The following is a 15,494-nucleotide window of genomic DNA, read 5'->3' on the forward strand; positions in this document are numbered from 1 at the left end:
TTGCCAAGGTGATTCAGGTTTAAAAGCACCCACTGATCACATCTCCAGGAGTATTTATTAAAATAGAGGCCACTGCAAAGACCGGACACAAAGGGTTACATTAAAATGCTCTTTTGCAGATGCGGAGCTGGGCTCATCCCCTCCAGGAGGGGACGGGGCAGGGACACACACACACATGCACACACCCTGTGCTAGGTTGACACAGACAAAGACGCCAGGAGATTCTCAACAGCTGCCTCCGGGGGGCAGCCCTGAGGTTCCGGCACTGACGCAGACGAGGGGGCGGGGCCAGCTTCCTCCAATGGGGGTGGCCCAGGCTCCTTAGCCAATAGGTTGTTCCTCTTCAAGAAACAGGCTTCCTGGTACGGGGGGCAGATGGGGGGCTGGGTGGGGGGCACGTAGCTGTATTCCTTCCCCGGGGCCAGCTGCAGAAGGGGAGAGAGAGACAGGGGGGGTAGGCAGTGCCAAAATGCCTGTCTGCCGCCCCCACTGCCAGGATCGCCCCCCAACCTGCCATCCTGCCCCTCCCCCTCCAACCTGCCATCCCGTCCCGCACCCCGCAGGCTCACCTGGAGGGGGTACGTCCGGTCTGAGTCGTAGGCGCTCAGATCCCCGCAGGCCAAGAACGGGACAATGACTCTGTTGGGACCTTCCAGCTGGTTAAAATCCACGTCTGCAAAGGGACAGACGTAAGCAAGAGCCGGCCCTGACTGCACCCCCCACCGAGGAGCCCCCCCGCGGCGCGGCACGGCACCCCCTGCTCCCCCCAGCGCAGCGCTCCTTACCGTAGCAATGGTCCAGCAATGGGTTAGACATATTGGGCACGTAGCCCTCGGGCGGGCAGTACCCGCGGCAGACAACGAAGGCCTCTGGAGACGGGAGAGACGTCGTTAGGGGGTGGGCGCCGAGGCGGGGAACCCGTCCCATCTCTGAAGAGCGGGCGCAGCCAGGCGCCTTTCCCCCGGATCCTTCCCCAGTGGCCCCCGATCGGCCTCCAAGCTCTCAGCCGAGAAGTGGGCGGCGGAGGTCGCTGGTTTTAAACACTCGCCCAGCGAGAGGGAATCGCTCCAGGGCTCAACACAGCCCTGCGCCCGGGGGCAGATCCCCTGGGAAAGGCGTTGGGGGCACCTGGCGAGGGGGGCGCCCGACAGAGGAGACTGGACAGAACGCGGGTGCCCGTCAATGTGGGCATCTCGGGCGCTTTAACGTGGCTGGAACTGATGGGAGCTGGGTGGGGCACAGGCTGCCCCAGGTGAGGTCTGTTTGCTTGGCCGCTGAGCCCCCTGCCCCATGGCACCCCCCAGCACCTGGCCCTGACTGCCAGGGGAGAGGGCACCCTGCCGAGCAACGTGTCTGTGTGTCTTACCTGCTTTACGCCGACCACGGGAGGTAAAGCAGGCCCAGAAGCAGGCGCCCCTTTGTGTGTAGGGCCAGCACCGAGCCTGGGTGCCAGGCAGCGCTGCCAGCTCTGAAGAGGGGGTGCTAGATAAAGGGTCCGCGCCCCGAGCACGTGCCGAGGGGCCCCCAGGATCAAACAGATCCCAGCCATCACCCCATCCCCCAGAGGTTCAACCCACCAGGGGACAGAGCAGCTGGGTCCTTCTGGGGGGGCACCCAGCATTTGTGACACTCCGGCCACCCCAGATACCTCCCCACATCTCCGGACCTGCCCCCTTCTCCCACCCCACCGGGGCCCCCCCGGTTCTGCCCTCACCAATGCTGGAGTTTCGGCTGCTCCGTGGTTTGGCGCAGGTGACGCTGGGGAAGAAGATGCGGAGCTGGGAGTAGAGGAGCGTCACGTCCTTCCCCCGGAAGATCTAGGGCATGGAGGCGGGGACAGGGTGACACGGCAGCAGGGGACAGCGCAGGCATGGCGCCAACTGTGTCCCTGCAGCTCGGCGCCCCCAGCCCTGACTGCCAGAGGACAGTGCCCCCTGCCCGGCCCCCCGCCACCCGGCCCTGACAGCCTGGCGCCCCCTGCCAGACCACCCACCAGTATGTCACCCCTTAGCATCACACCCCATTCCCTCAGTTACAACTCAGCACCAGGTGGGCCCCCTCTTTGCGGCTGTCACCCCTTCAGCTAGGGCCCAGGGTCCTCTTAGAGGGACTAATATTGACCTTGGCCACGAAGGTGCCTCCTTTATTCAGGACGTGGGTGGTGATGTTCAGAGCCTGAAATGAGAAGGAGAAAAAGAAATTATCAGCCAGCGCCAAAATCCTAAAATGAACAGGGACAATTCGCCCGGCAGTGAGATGCAGCCACCTCTGGGGCGGGGCAGCTGAGAAAAGCCACACATAACGCTGCACAGGGAAGGCTCACCCAGCACTGAGATGCAGCCACCTCTGGGGCGGGGCAGCTGAGAACAGCCACACATAACGCCGCACAGGGAAGCCTCACCCAGCGCTGAGATGCAGCCACCTCTGGGGCAGGGCAGCTGAGAACAGCCACACATAACGCCGCACAGGGAAGGCTCACCCAGCGCTGAGATGCAGCCACCTCTGGGGCGGGGCAGCTGGGGAACAGCCATTTTGGACAGGAAGTGATTGAAAGTACAGTGAAGGCTCGAGGGAGGCAGCATGGAATCAACTGATGGGGGGTTGTGGGGGGCTGAGCAGGGAACGCCCCCCTGTGGCCAGGTGTGGTACTCACCGCTAGCAGGAGCTGTGCCTGGATGTACTCGTCAATATCGTGGAGGCCGGTCACTGCAAGGCAGGAGGGGAGAGGGGGCTCAGTGGGGTGCAGGCCCACCCCCAGTGCCCACCGGGGGACCCCGGTGAGGAGCCCCCCGCTCCCCTCCCACCTGGGGCTGCTCCCACTCACCGTCGGGGGCCCCGTCGCAGACCACCAGGTCGGCCGGCTGCCCTTCGAAGTGCTGGATGATCTCCTGCGCCGTGGAGACCTGGCGGGGGACAGACGGGCCCGGTTACCACTCGGGACAGACGGACTCAGCTCGGAGAGGGGACGTGGGTCTCATCCGGCGGGGGCCCCCCACTCCCCACGCACCTTGGTGATGTCCCCCTGGATCTGCACGACCCCCGGGAGCGGAGCCATGGCCTGGAGATCCACGGCCACGATCTTCACCTCACCCTTCACGGCACCGCCCCTGGGAGGCATAGGGGGGTCAGAGACAGCCAGGGGGCTTCCCCCTCCCACCCGCTATGTCCCAGCCTCACCCCCCCGCCCTGTACCACCCCCCCCCCACTGCTCTCACCCCATTCCACCCCCTGACCTCATATCCTGCCCCTTCTGCCCCACCCCCTCCCACCCCGTACCACCCCCCACCACTGCTCTCACCCCATCCCACCCCCCAACCTCATATCCTGCCCCTTCTGCCCCACCCCATCGCCCACCTCTTTCCCACCCTCCAGCCTGGGCCCACCCTGCCCCACCCCACTGCAACCCTCCTGCCCAGTCCCGCCTTCAGCCTTCCAACCCCACCGGTCCCACCTCCTCCCATTCCTCCATCCTGCCCCCTTGTGCCCTGCCCCACCTCCCCCAATGCCCTTGGTCCCACCCTCTCAGTCCCACCCCCTCCCACTGTTTCCATCCCCCCCACTCACTTCAGCTTCCTGCTCAGAACCTGACTCCAGCTGCCAGGCGCAGCGCAGAGATCCACGGCCCTACGCACCCCTGCGAGGAGAGAGTGAGAGTGGGGGGCTGGGAGCCAGGACGCCTGGGTCCCCCCCGCCAGTGCTGGGAGGGGAGCGGGGTCTAGTGGGTCAGAGCGGGGTTGGACAGCATAACGGGGACCCCCCCCCAGGATTGACAGACGGGGGGTTACCGTAATGCACGCAATAGAAGGTGCTGCCGCAAGCCGGGGCGGGGCTGGGGGTCAGGGGCAGGTTCCCGGCTTACCCTCAAACAGCTGGAACTCCTCGTCCAGCTGCAGGAGCTTGAAGGCGCTGCGGGCCCGCCAGCCCTCCTCCTTCGCCAGGCGGTAGTAGATGTCCCGCTTGTCCTTCGACGAGCGCCCCATTTCGGCCTTGACGCCCCTGGGCCTGGGGGGGAAAAAGGTCATTACCCACCCCTCCCGGCTTGGAATCGGGGTTCTTCTCCTCTTAACGAAAGGTTAAGAAAGGTCTTTGCTTCTGTTCAAGTGGAATTCGCTAAGACCCGTTACTGTAGGTCTTACAATAATAGTTCTAACAACACTGGAGCCAAGTTAATTAGGGCTCTATTATCGTAGGCCCTACAATAATAGGTCTAAGGACACTGGAGCTAAATTAATTAGAGAGCTGTTACTGTAGGCCTTGCGTTAACAGGTACATGGACACAGGTTCTAAATTAAGACAGATATGTCACTGTGGGCCCTGCACTAATAGGTATAATGGTACGGGACCTAAATTAATGTGGATATATTATCGGAGGCCCTATCAAAATAGTTTTAATAGCCCAGGACCCAAATTAATTTCAAATATATTTTTGTAGGCCCTACAGCAATGGTTTGAATGGCCCAGGACCCAAATGAATTGCAGACAGACTATTGTATGCTTGTAGCGGGGACAAGCCACCCCTGACTTCAGGAGACCCGCCTGGGAGAGATCAGGGTTGATTACAGGGCAGCAGGAGGCCACAGTGAAGGGGGTAAGCCCAGGAAGCTGTAGCAGAAGCTACTGAAATGTTCCTGTAGGGAAACCACAAAAACCAGAGGAGTTGCCCTAGGCAGAGAGACATGGGAGGAGAAAGAGGAAACCTTGTGTGGATTTATGCATGGACTTTGTTTGGGAGTCTTCATTTTATTTGCAGTTTATTTGATGTTAAAAAGAAACCAGTCCCCAAGGAGGGACCAAGAAAAAACCTGGCTGAGATTTTATTTGACTAGTCCAAGAGGGGAAACTGCGGCAGGCTGCTTGTAGCGTGACCCTAGACCACCAGAGGGTGCCTGAGATGCTCCTGGCCCCCTGCATGAATGTGGCAGTGGACCAAATTCAATGTGGCTATGTTTCTGTAGGTCCTACAATAACGGGAGGCTCGGCAGAAATAAACTTTTTTATAAAATTTCAATGGATAAGAGCGGTGTTTCTTTTTAAGGGCTTTTTTTTCTGTTTTTAACCAATTTAAATTTTCACAGGGGTGCAGAATTATGGGCTTTAGGCATTTTATTCTTTCTCGATGTTGATTTTCACAGTTGCGGGAAGTTATGGGCGGGAGAGGGGGTCAGCCGGCAACCCTTGATGCCAGGAGAGGCTGCGAGTCACAACCCTGAAGACCCACGTTGTGACACAACACACAAGCGCTGGCAGCCGCGTGGTCACCAGCCCGTCTCGCCGGTTTGCCGCCCAGCTCGTCTGCAGTCAGTGCGTGAGCGTGTGTCCGGCCCAGGGACGGGCTGTCACCACCAGGCAGCAGGAATAGATCCTCCTCAGCCGCCGGCCCCGGGAGGGCCCAGCCCCACCTCGAACCCGGCCAGCTCCCCGCAGGATGGGTCTCGCTGCGCCCCTCTGTGCACGGGTCGTGTCACATTGACATCCCCGCTGAAAGCACAGCCCGCACCCCCAGCAACGAGCAGGCTGCCAGAGACCCCCGCTGGAGCTGGGGCTGTTATGGTAGGCCCTACCCTAACTGGTTATTGACACCAGCCCCTCACGGCAGTTACTGGGCACGGTTCCAGCATACACGGCCCAGCCTGTATGCATCCAGCTCCTTTGCCCTCCCCCCCAAAAAATTGGTCTAAATTAATGTAGCACCCACCTAAATTGGGGGGAGGGGGGGGTCTAGTCCTCCATGCGCATGCGCAGCTAATCCGAGCGCCGGGCCCAACATGGCGAGCACCGACACTGCGCATGCGCATCGAGGCCCAACGTACGGCCGCCGCACAAGTGAGGCGATAGCGCATGCGCATCATAGGCACGGCGGCTACCCCCCGGCCTGCGATGATTGGACTGCGTGCCACTTGCGGGCATGCGCAACGCAAGGGCGTCCGCCATCCCAGAGGCGCGCGGCGCATGCGCACATCCTCGCCTACGCGAACGCTCCTTACCGCGGCGGACAACGACCGACTCGACCCACGCCGGGAGAGGCTCACAGAAGGGAGGGCGGCGGTGCGCCTGCGCAGAGACCAGCCTGCTGTCACTGCGCCTGCGCGGAGGGCCAAGCCCCGCGCGCTGCTGCCCACGGGCGCGGGAAGGCGTTCCCTTGTTGCGCAATCGCACACCAAAACTCGGGCGAACACCGCATGCGCAGTGTGGGGAGGTCGCGCCCTCATATTGACGCATGCGCAGAGTCGAAAGCCGTCCTGCAGCACTGTATGCTGGGAATTGTAGTCTTCATGTGACCTGGGGCCAAGCATTCTGGGAGTTGCAGCAGACCCAGCAGCGGTGCATGCTGGGATACAGACAGTAGTGCTTCCGGGGACACTAGCAACAGCAATGCATGCTGGGATTGGCAGTCCTGGAAGGGGGGGGACATGCAGTGTATGCTGGGAGGAAAAGGCGTGGTGCGTGTTGGGATTTGTAGTTCTCTGGGGGTGGAGGAGAAGGCACAGGCATGGGGATTTGTGGAGAAGGCACAGTGCATGCTGGGATTTGTAGTTCCCTGGGGGTGGGGAAGGTAAGGCACAGTGCATGCTGGGATTTGTAGTTGGGGGATAAAGATGCAGTGCATGCTGGGGTTTGTAGTTCAGCGTCCTGGAGTGCCAATTGCAGGAATTGCTAGCTGAGTGGAGGGACAATCGGGAGCGGTGCATGCTGGGAGTTGTAATCCAGCCCCCCCCCCTCCCCCGCCCCCCAAAAACCAAAACAAAACAACACACGAGGTCGGCATAAACAGCTCATGCGATTTATTTAAAAGAGAATGAACATGTGGGGGGGGGCTCCCTCTTTGCCGGTTGCTCTTTGAGGCCTGGCAGTGTTCCAGCTTCGGGGCCCACGGTGTCCTCCTGCCTCCGTGGGGGCGAGACGGGTAGTCCCAGGACCCGCACTGGGGATCCCAACAAAGCCTCCAGCTCGCCAGAGGGGATCGACCCCCAGCCCCAATCATCCCGCAATTGCATCGGAACAAGGCCCGGGGAGACACGGCCCCCACCGTTCGGCAGCTCAGAAACGAGCCGGGGGGGCAGCCCAGGGCTGGGCAAGCAGGGGTGGGGGGTCAGGAGTGAGGGGCATGGCAGAGCGGGACGGGGGCTGGTCACGGCTGGGCTAGCAGGGGCAGGGGGGCAGAGTGAGGGGACGGATGGGGGCTGGTCACGGCTGGGCTAGCAGGGGCGGGGGGTCAGGAGTGAGGGGCAAGGCAGAGCTGCAGCTCTCATGCCCTGAGGTGCAGAAGGGCCAGGAACGGGAACCAGCCAAAACAGGAGGGCGTCCACGTCCACAGGGTTACCCCCCTCCCCCTCATGACACCCGAGTCCATGTGATGACATCACAGCAGAGCAAGAGGGGCTCGGCATTCGATGACATCACTGCATATGATGTCACACCGAATGGGGCGTGGCTTCCTGCCATTTGGTTTGGTGTCACTCTGACCAGACTCCTTGGCGGCCCCTTGGACGGCATCACAGTGGGTGGGGTGCGACTTGCTCCATTCCGCAACATCACCACACATGGGGGGCGTGGCCTCTTCCCCTCAATGACATCACCACAAATGGGGGGTCGTGGCTTGCCTTCTCCGATGAGGTCCCACTCAGAGGGGCGGGGCTTGTTGCTTTATGAGGGGATCCCCCTGAGCAGCCAATAGCTCTTCTCCCACTGAATGACATAATACACGGGGGTGTGGCTTGGGCCACTGGGTGACATCACCCTCCATGGGGGGTGTGGCTTGTCCGTCCAATGACATCACCAGCTGGCGTGGGGCAGGGAGGGGTGCTGACAGGCCCCCGAGCCAGGGCTAGGAGTGGGCCAGACAGCGTCAGGGCAGGGGGCTCAGCCCCAGCCCCAGCCCCCGGGTCAGGCGGGGAAGCAGATGGAGCAGCACTCCAGGCAGATCTCCAGGCAGTCTGCGGAGTCGCAGCAGTCCTGAAGGATCCCGCCCCCCCCGCCGCACAGGCAGCTGCCCCCCCAGCACTCCTGACCGGGGGGTTCCCCCCCGGTGCAGCACCCTCCCGCCAGGCACAGCGCCCCGCAGCCCAGGCCGTCCAGCGCCAGGGAGCACAGAGCCAGGAACTCGCAGAACAGGCAGGCCAGGGCGCAGTGAGCGCAGCAGTCTGGGGGGGAGAAAAGGGACAGAGGGTTAGCGAAGGTGAGGAGAGAACCCAGGAGTCCTGGCTCCCAGCCCCCCAGCTCTAACCACTGGACCCCACTCCCCCTCCCAGAGCCAGGGAGAGAACCCAGGAGTCCTGGCTCTCAGCCCCCCCTGCTCTAACCACTAGACCCTCCTCCCCCTCCCAGAGCCAGGGACAGAACCCAGGAGTCCTGGCTCCCAGCCCGCCCCCTGCTGGGGTATTTGTTTTTCTCTCTGGGCGGAGATGGCCATAATAATAACTGGATTAACGAGCTGCCAGGGGCGCCCGGGGCGGGTCCTGAATTCCCCCAGCGCTGGGCGAAACCAGCAACCAGAACTCAACCCTGGGTTTTCCTTCCCCCTGCCCCCCAGCTCTGGCGGCGCCCCTCGCTCCTGACCCACAGCCCCCGGCCAGCCCAGCCCCGCACTCACCATCCCCAGCCACCTCCTGGATGTGGGAAGCTGTGGATTTGCAGCTCCGGTGGGTGCAGACGGAGGAAGTGGAGCTCAGACGCTGCTTCCCCAGCGGGGCCGGAGCCCGCGGGGGTGGCGGGGGCCTGGAGAGCGGAGCCTTGTCCCTCCATCGCTCGGGGCAGCGGGTGACTACAGGGCAGCCCAAGGGCTGGAGTGTGGAGTCTGGAAGCAGAGGGGGAAGCAGAGATAGAACCCAGGTGTCCTGGCTCCCAACCCCCTCTGCTCTAACCACTAGACCCCACTCCTCTCCCAAAGCCAGGATAGAACCCAGGAGTCCTGGCTCCCAGCCACTGGACCCTGCTGCCTCTTACCTCTTCCTGCTTTCTCAGTGGTCTGGGGTAGAACTAGAGAGGTCTCGTTGGTGGGATGAACATCTTCCCCGGGCAGAGATCTCCGGCTGACAGAATCCACAACTCCTGGGAGTGAACAAACACTGTCAACTCCTCAACTCCATTGTTGTGTGGCTGTTTCCAGCTGCCCCACCCCAGAGGTGGCCGCCTCTCAGCGCCAGGCAACGTTATATGCGGCTGTTCCCCAGCTGCCCCACCCCAGAGGTGGCTGCAATCTCGGTACCACACAAATCATCATGGTTCTGCCCTGAGGAACTGTAATGAGACTGTGCACTTACTCGGAGTCGAGGGCACTCTATGGGTGTCTCCTGAGCCGCTCTTCGATAGCACATCCGCCCCACAACTGTCCCTCCCATTGGGGGGGCTGGGCTGCAGCCAGACATCAAGGACCTGAGGTAGGAACCACAGGTGTAATGGTTAGAAAACTCACCCTCCGCAGCTCTGCTGGTGCCCTTCAACCCCCACACGCAGCCCTCTGTGCCCCCAGCCCTGCCCCTCACCCTCAGCTCTGCTGGTGCCCCTCAATCCCGACCCACAGCCCCTCTGCTCTCCCGGCCTCGGGCCTCTGCTGGGTTTTGGCTCCTACCTTCTGGCTGGGTGAGTGGAAGGTGGGAAGGGAGCCAGTGACTGGGTTCAGCTGACCGGACACATCAGAGCGACCCCTCCCTGGGAGCAAATGGGAAAGGGGGGGTCTGGTGGTCAGCGGGGGACCCCGGACTCCTGGGTTTCATTTCATGCTCTCACACTAAAGCATTTTTCCCACTTCGCTAGACGCACCGCCCTCCTCCCAGAGCCGGGGAGAGAACCCAGGAGTCCTGGCCCCCCCGCCCCCCTGCTCTAACCACTAGACCCCACTCCCCTCCCAGGGGCGGGGAGAAAACCCAGGAGTCCTGCTCTGTGTGGCTGGGGGGAGGGGGAGCTCCAAGCACAGCAGGTATTGGGGATGGCAGGAGATGAAAAGTGTGGGGGGGTCAGAGGTGAGGCAACTGCTGGGCCTTGGTTTCCTGATTCCCCCCTCCCGGACGCCTGGGTTCAAAGTGGAGGGCAGCAGAGGCGGAAATAACAGGCCCATTAATCTCCCGCCCCACAGGGGGGTTGAAGATAAGCAGCTCCCAGGGACAGGAAGGTAAACAGGGCTGGAGCGGGTGGGGGGGCCAGGACGCCTGGGTTCTACCCCAGCTGTGTGGGGGAACAACCCTCTGTCCCATTCCCGCCCCCCCGGGCCAGCTGTCCCTGCCCGGGGGCCAAATGGGAGCTGGCACCCCCTTGAGGGGACAGGCCCCGGGCCACGTTCCCAGACCCCCCGAGCCAGCCCGTCCCTGCAAGGGGGTGCTGGGTTTGTGGCTGGGTCCAGGGAAACTGAGGCAAGATGCTGGGGCTGCATGTACAGCAACACACACAAGACCATCCCGATAGACACACAACAACACACACCACGATACACACACAAAACACTCACCAGGATGACACATAACAACAGAAACCATAATACACACCAAGATAGAACAACACACACCGAAATGTGCATGCACACCCCAACGTATACCGAAATAGACACACAACACACACACGAGCACACACCCCAACATGCACCAAGATAGATACACAACATACACTGAGCTAAATATACATACAACACACATACACAACAACACACAGCAAGACAGATACGCAACAGCACAGGCTGAGATACACATCCACGATCACAGCCACAAATGCGCACACAGCAAGATGTGTACACACAGACACACACGCTACATGCACACAACACGGACAACAACTACACACCACCAACCATGATATGCACACACACAACCCTAAGGACTCCCCCCCACTGTCACACAGCCTGCCCCCCCGGATCCCCTCTTACCTGAGAGTACAACAGCACTCGGGGGGTGGGGCGGGGGCTGCTCTTCATCGTCTGTCCATCCGTCCTTCTGTCCGCATACACCCCTCTATCCATCCATCCATCCGTCCATCCGCATACACCCCATCCATCCGTCTGTCCGCATACACCCCTCCGTCCATCCATCCACCCATCCATCCACATACACTCCATCCCCATCTGTCCATCCATCTGCATACACCCCTCTATCCACCCACCCACCTATCGCCAGACACCCATCCATCTGCCTACACCCATCCACTACACCCATCCATCCATCCATCCACTACACACATCCATCCATCCGCCTACACCCCTCCATCCATCCATCCATCCACCTACACCCATCCACTACACACATCCATCCATCTGCATACACCCCTCTATCCACCCACCCACCTATCCCAAGACACCCATCTATCTGCCTACACCCATCCACTACACCCATCCATCCATCCATCCACTACACACATCCATCCATCCGCCTACACCCCTCCATCCATCCATCCATCCACCTACACCCATCCACTACACACATCCATCCATCTGCATACACCCCTCTATCCACCCACCCACCTATCCCGACACCCATCCATCCGCCTACACCCATCCACTACACCCATCCATCCATCCACCTACACCCCTTCATCCATCCATCCATCCATCCATCCGCCTACACCCATCCACTACACACATCCATCCATCCGCCTACACCCCTCCATCCATCCACCCATCCGCCTACACCCATCCACTACACCCATCCATCCATCCACCTACACCCCTTCATCCATCCATCCATCCATCCATCCGCCTACACCCATCCACTACACACATCCATCCATCCGCCTACACCCCTCCATCCATCCACCCATCCGCCTACACCCATCCATCCGCTACACACATCCATCCATCCACCTACACCCATCCATCCATCCGCTACACACATCCATCCACCCATCCATCCATCCGCTACACTCATCCATCCATCCACCTGTCCATCTGTCTGCACACACTCCCCTCCATCCATCCACCCCTCCCCACCTATCCATCCCCAGACACCCCTCTCTCCATCCATCCCTCCCCAGATTATCTATAGATCTCTCCTGCCCCACACATTCCGTCCGTCCGTCCGTCTATCTCACACACTCGCTCTGTCCTGCTCTGGCTGAAATTCGAATGCTGGGAGAGAGCCTGGCCGGGGAGGGTGGGGGGGAAGGTGTGACATCCCAACCCTCTTCCTACTGCCCAGGGTCTGGTGCTCAGCTGCTCCGCCCCAGAAGTGGCTGCATCTGAGCACCAGGCCCATGTGGTGTTGTGCGCAGCTGTCCCTCAGTCTGCTCTGCCCCAGAGCTGGCTGCATCCCAGTGCTGCCCTGGACTCCATCAGCTCGGCAGCTGATGGTAGGGGCTGGGGAGTGGGTTGTGAAGGGAGGCAGAAAAGAAACGGGGGCTCATGGATTCCGCCAGGACTAATTCATCCGCCAGGGCAGACCAGGGCTCACCCCACCCGATATTCCTAGCCGCACCGGTCGCCTGGGGTCTCACCCCATCGTGCTCCTCCCCCCCCCCATCATAAATGAGTCATTACGTCTCCATGGCAACGGATACTGCCGGAAGCAGAAATTAACTAACTATGGGGGGGAGACCAAGAGCCCCCCCCAGCTCTGCCGGTGCCCCCCACTCCCGGCCCGCAGCCCCTGCAGGGGGGCAGGATGCCAGGGGCACGCTGGGAGGGGGTGTTGCTGCGGGGGGGGGGGATGGATCCGGGGCGGGCCGGGTTTGGGGCGGGGCTGGTTTCGCTGCAGCGGCTGCTCCCTGCGCTGGTCCGTGGCTCCCCCCTGCCGCGGTTCGGTTCGGTTCGGTTCGGCCCGGCCCGGTCCGGTCTCGGCGCGATGGCTCCGACCCTGATGTTGGCCGCCCTGCTCTGCGCGCTGGGTCCCGCCGCCGGGAAGGTAGAGAGGGGACCCGGGACCCCCGGGCCCTGCCCCCCTGCGCCCCCCCATCGCCCGGCGCGGACCCCGAGTCCCTTCTCCCCCCGGTTATGGTCTCCCGGGGGGCGGGGTTGTCCCTGGAGCCAGGGGAGTCTCCGGATGGGGGGAGGGGTCGGCTGATGGCCGCATCTCTGGGGCTGCCCCACTCCTACTGAGGCCCAGACCCGCCCCCCAAGGCAGGAAGTTCTGGGGGGGGGGCTACTCTGGGTCATCTCCCCCCCAAGTCCAGACGGCAGCGTTGGGGGGCTCGAGGTGGCGGCTGTGGGGGGGATAAGGGATGTGGGGGGGTCTGAGGGTGTATGGGGGGCAGGTTAGGGGGTGTTTGGGGGCTGTAAGGGGCGGGGAGATGAGAGGGGGTGGAGGTATTGGGGGGTGGGGACAGGAGGGTATTTGAGGGGGGCGGGGGGTTCTGTGACAGTCCGCCCCAGAAGCAGCTGCATTTCAGCAGCGGCGGGGAGCCAGGAGCCCCGACAGACGGACACAGACAGAGCCGGCGGTGGGGGGAAGAGGGGGGCAGAGAGAAAGAACCAGAAGGGGCCCCGCCAGCCACACACAATGGGCTGCCCGTGATGGCTGGGGGGGGGGCCGGGTGGGCAGAACCCCCCCCCCACCAGCCCCTCCCCATCTCCCCCAGAGCCACCTGCCAGCCTCCCCCCTCCCGAGTCAGTGCCCCCCCCCCCCCAGCGCTTCTGGTGACTCAGCCTGCGGATCCCGGCTGCCACAAACACAAGTGGTGGGGGGGGGGATCGCTGCAGAGATGCCCCTCCCCCACATCTCCCTGGCCTGCCCCCCCCCACTGAAACACCCCCCACATTCGCTGGAAAAGGTGGGGAGCTGTCCAATGCTGAAAGGAGCAGGACTCCGGGCTCTGGGAGGGGAGTAGGGTCTAGTGGTTAGAGCGGGGGGGGAGGGGGAGAGCCAGGACTCCTGGGTTCTCTGGGAATGGGGGCGAATCTAGTACCCAGGATGCCTGGGTCCTGTCCATTCACCCCTCCGCCTCTCTCTGTGTCTTCCCCACAGGCTCTTTCCGCCGGCCCCCGGGGGCGCTGCCCCACGACTCGGCCCCCCGGCGTTTCCGACGGGACCTGCGGGGGGCTCCCTACGAGGGGGAGATGGGGCTGGCCAATGAGGTCTACTACCCCCGGCCGGGGTCGCTGGCCCAGGACGAGCTGCTGGCCCAGGCGCTGGAGCGGCTGGGGGCACCCCCCCTAGACCGGTGGCGGGAGGACGAGCCGGGGGGTGCTCCCTGGCTCCAGGAGGCGGCCACCGGTGGCCGGTGGAGACAGGACGGGACCCAGGCCACCCTGGCTCTCCAGCGCCTCCTCCAGGAATCGGTCCCCCTGGCCACCCTCCTGCAGCTGTGGGACCAGGCCAGGGGTGCCCCGTACCCCGATTATGACGAGACCGGGGTGGCTGCCCCCCCAAGACCCCGGGCTCCGGCCCCGCTGAGCCGCTACCGGACGGGTGGGGGGTACGAGAACCGCCAGGACGAGCCGGGCGAAGAGGACGCTGGGGAGATGGATGCCGAGATGCTGAGGTGCCGGGCCCGGGCCCCGTTCCCCGCCCCACTGAGCCTGCCGGTTCCCTGCTTTGGGTCGGGATGGGGGCCGGCGCCCCCTAGAGGGGAAAGGCCCTGGGCCCCAGTAGGGGTCCCAGGACACCTGGGTTCTCTCCCCAGCTCTGGGAGGGGAGTGGGGTCTAGTGGGTAGAGCGGGGGCTGGGGCTGGGATCCCGGACACCTGGGTTCTAGCTGTTTTTCCTCTGACTTGCAGGTACCTGGTGGGCCGGATCCTCTCGGGGGGTGGTGAGACGCGACCCCCCCGCCACCCCAGACGGCTGCGCCGGGGGCTGGAGGAAGACGCCCCCACTCTGCTGCGTGTGAAACGGCTGGGGGCCGACGGGGGAGGCCCCGAAGTGGGGGCACCCCAGCTGCAGCGGGCCAAGAGGACCGAGGAAGAGGAGGAGAATGGGGGGGGCCAGAGAGGGGCGTATGGGGGGGAGCCTCTGCTGAGGTACCTGCCTGAGTAATGGGGACCCCCACCCCTCGAGGGCCCAGGGAGCACTAAAGCGGTGGGGGAGGGGACTTATGGTCTCCCCTCCCCTGCCTGTCTCTGAAGCTGTAGCTGAATGTAGTGGGCCTGTGGGTATGGGGGGGGCTGCCTGGCTTATAGCCCCCCAATCTCTGCCCCTCCATGACCCCTTCCGCCTCAGGCCAGCTTATCCCTGGGCCCCACGTCTCTCCTGCACAAGCCAACTGCCCCCCATTGGGGTCACCACTTGCCCCCAACATGCTTCAAGACCCTTAGTCACCCCCCTGGGCTCTGCCCCCCAATATCCCAGCTCCGAGCCCCCTATTGTTCCCAGGGCTCTGACCCCCCAGATCTGAGCCTCCCCATCCAGCTGCTAGCCTAGCTCTGTCCCCCCCCACTTTGTCCTCCTGGGTCCACCCTGCTTCTCTCAGTGCATTCAGTAACTGCTCCCCCCCCCCCATTGTCTGTTTGTCTGGTGTTGATTAATTAACTAACGAAATAAAAGCTCGTTGGGTATTTTGATGTACAGGCTGAGTGGTGGTCTTTGTGTGCGCGCCCTGCCTGGGATACGGGGCGCCGTGGGGCAGGGCAGGGGGCTCGATAGGGG

The 15,494-nt window shown here is 62.7% G+C and overlaps 3 protein-coding genes and 1 pseudogene across 3 annotated transcripts; 2 read left to right on the forward strand and 2 right to left on the reverse strand.

Moving 5' to 3' along the window:
* Positions 1-36: 36 nt before the first annotated feature.
* Positions 37-6,193, reverse strand: FTSJ1 (FtsJ RNA 2'-O-methyltransferase 1). The gene is made up of 11 exons (XM_067552238.1): positions 5,985-6,193; positions 3,860-4,002; positions 3,565-3,634; positions 3,008-3,107; positions 2,825-2,903; positions 2,654-2,706; positions 2,122-2,175; positions 1,715-1,817; positions 786-869; positions 570-673; positions 37-425 (listed from the first exon to the last, which is right to left on the reverse strand). The coding sequence occupies exons 2-11, from the start codon at positions 3,978-3,980 to the stop codon at positions 192-194; spliced, it is 1,002 nt and encodes a 333-aa protein (XP_067408339.1). The 5' UTR covers positions 3,981-4,002; positions 5,985-6,193; the 3' UTR covers positions 37-191.
* Positions 6,194-7,179: 986 nt separating this feature from the next.
* LOC137155949 (uncharacterized) lies at positions 7,180-11,167 on the reverse strand. Its single transcript, XM_067552426.1, has 7 exons — positions 11,162-11,167; positions 10,853-10,919; positions 9,569-9,648; positions 9,261-9,372; positions 8,944-9,048; positions 8,591-8,794; positions 7,180-8,141 (listed from the first exon to the last, which is right to left on the reverse strand). The coding sequence occupies exons 1-7, from the start codon at positions 11,165-11,167 to the stop codon at positions 7,885-7,887; spliced, it is 831 nt and encodes a 276-aa protein (XP_067408527.1). The 3' UTR covers positions 7,180-7,884.
* A 64-nt stretch (positions 11,168-11,231) lies between these two features.
* LOC137155950 (splicing factor 3A subunit 2-like) lies at positions 11,232-12,160 on the forward strand (annotated as a pseudogene).
* Positions 12,161-12,632: 472 nt separating this feature from the next.
* Positions 12,633-15,413, forward strand: PCSK1N (proprotein convertase subtilisin/kexin type 1 inhibitor). The gene is given in 4 exon segments (XM_067552264.1): positions 12,633-12,818; positions 13,878-13,899; positions 13,902-14,394; positions 14,630-15,413. Coding segments are annotated over 4 exon segments (831 nt in total). The 5' UTR covers positions 12,633-12,758; the 3' UTR covers positions 14,886-15,413.
* The last annotated feature ends 81 nt before the right edge of the window (positions 15,414-15,494 follow it).

This window comes from Emydura macquarii, unplaced genomic scaffold (assembly GCF_026122565.2).
Source record: "Emydura macquarii macquarii isolate MOO-44397 ecotype Brisbane River unplaced genomic scaffold, CSIRO-AGI_Emac_v2 contig_1386, whole genome shotgun sequence".
Taxonomy (NCBI): Eukaryota; Metazoa; Chordata; order Testudines; family Chelidae; genus Emydura; species Emydura macquarii.

Bases quoted from the DNA above. Each gene is read 5' to 3' on its own strand.
- FTSJ1 (XM_067552238.1), bottom strand. From the start codon at position 3,980: ATGGGGCGCTCGTCGAAGGACAAGCGGGACATCTACTACCGCCTGGCG. The intron at 3,108-3,564 runs GTGAGTGGGGGG...TATGCCTCCCAG, and splicing joins GTTCTGAGCAGGAAGCTGAA to GGGCGGTGCCGTGAAGGGTG. The intron at 2,707-2,824 runs GTGAGTGGGAGC...CCTGCCTTGCAG, and splicing joins CTGCGACGGGGCCCCCGACG to TGACCGGCCTCCACGATATT.
- LOC137155949 (XM_067552426.1), bottom strand. The intron at 9,373-9,568 runs GTAGGAGCCAAA...TTCCTACCTCAG, and splicing joins TCCACTCACCCAGCCAGAAG to GTCCTTGATGTCTGGCTGCA. The intron at 8,795-8,943 runs GTAAGAGGCAGC...CTCTGCTTCCAG, and splicing joins CACTGAGAAAGCAGGAAGAG to ACTCCACACTCCAGCCCTTG.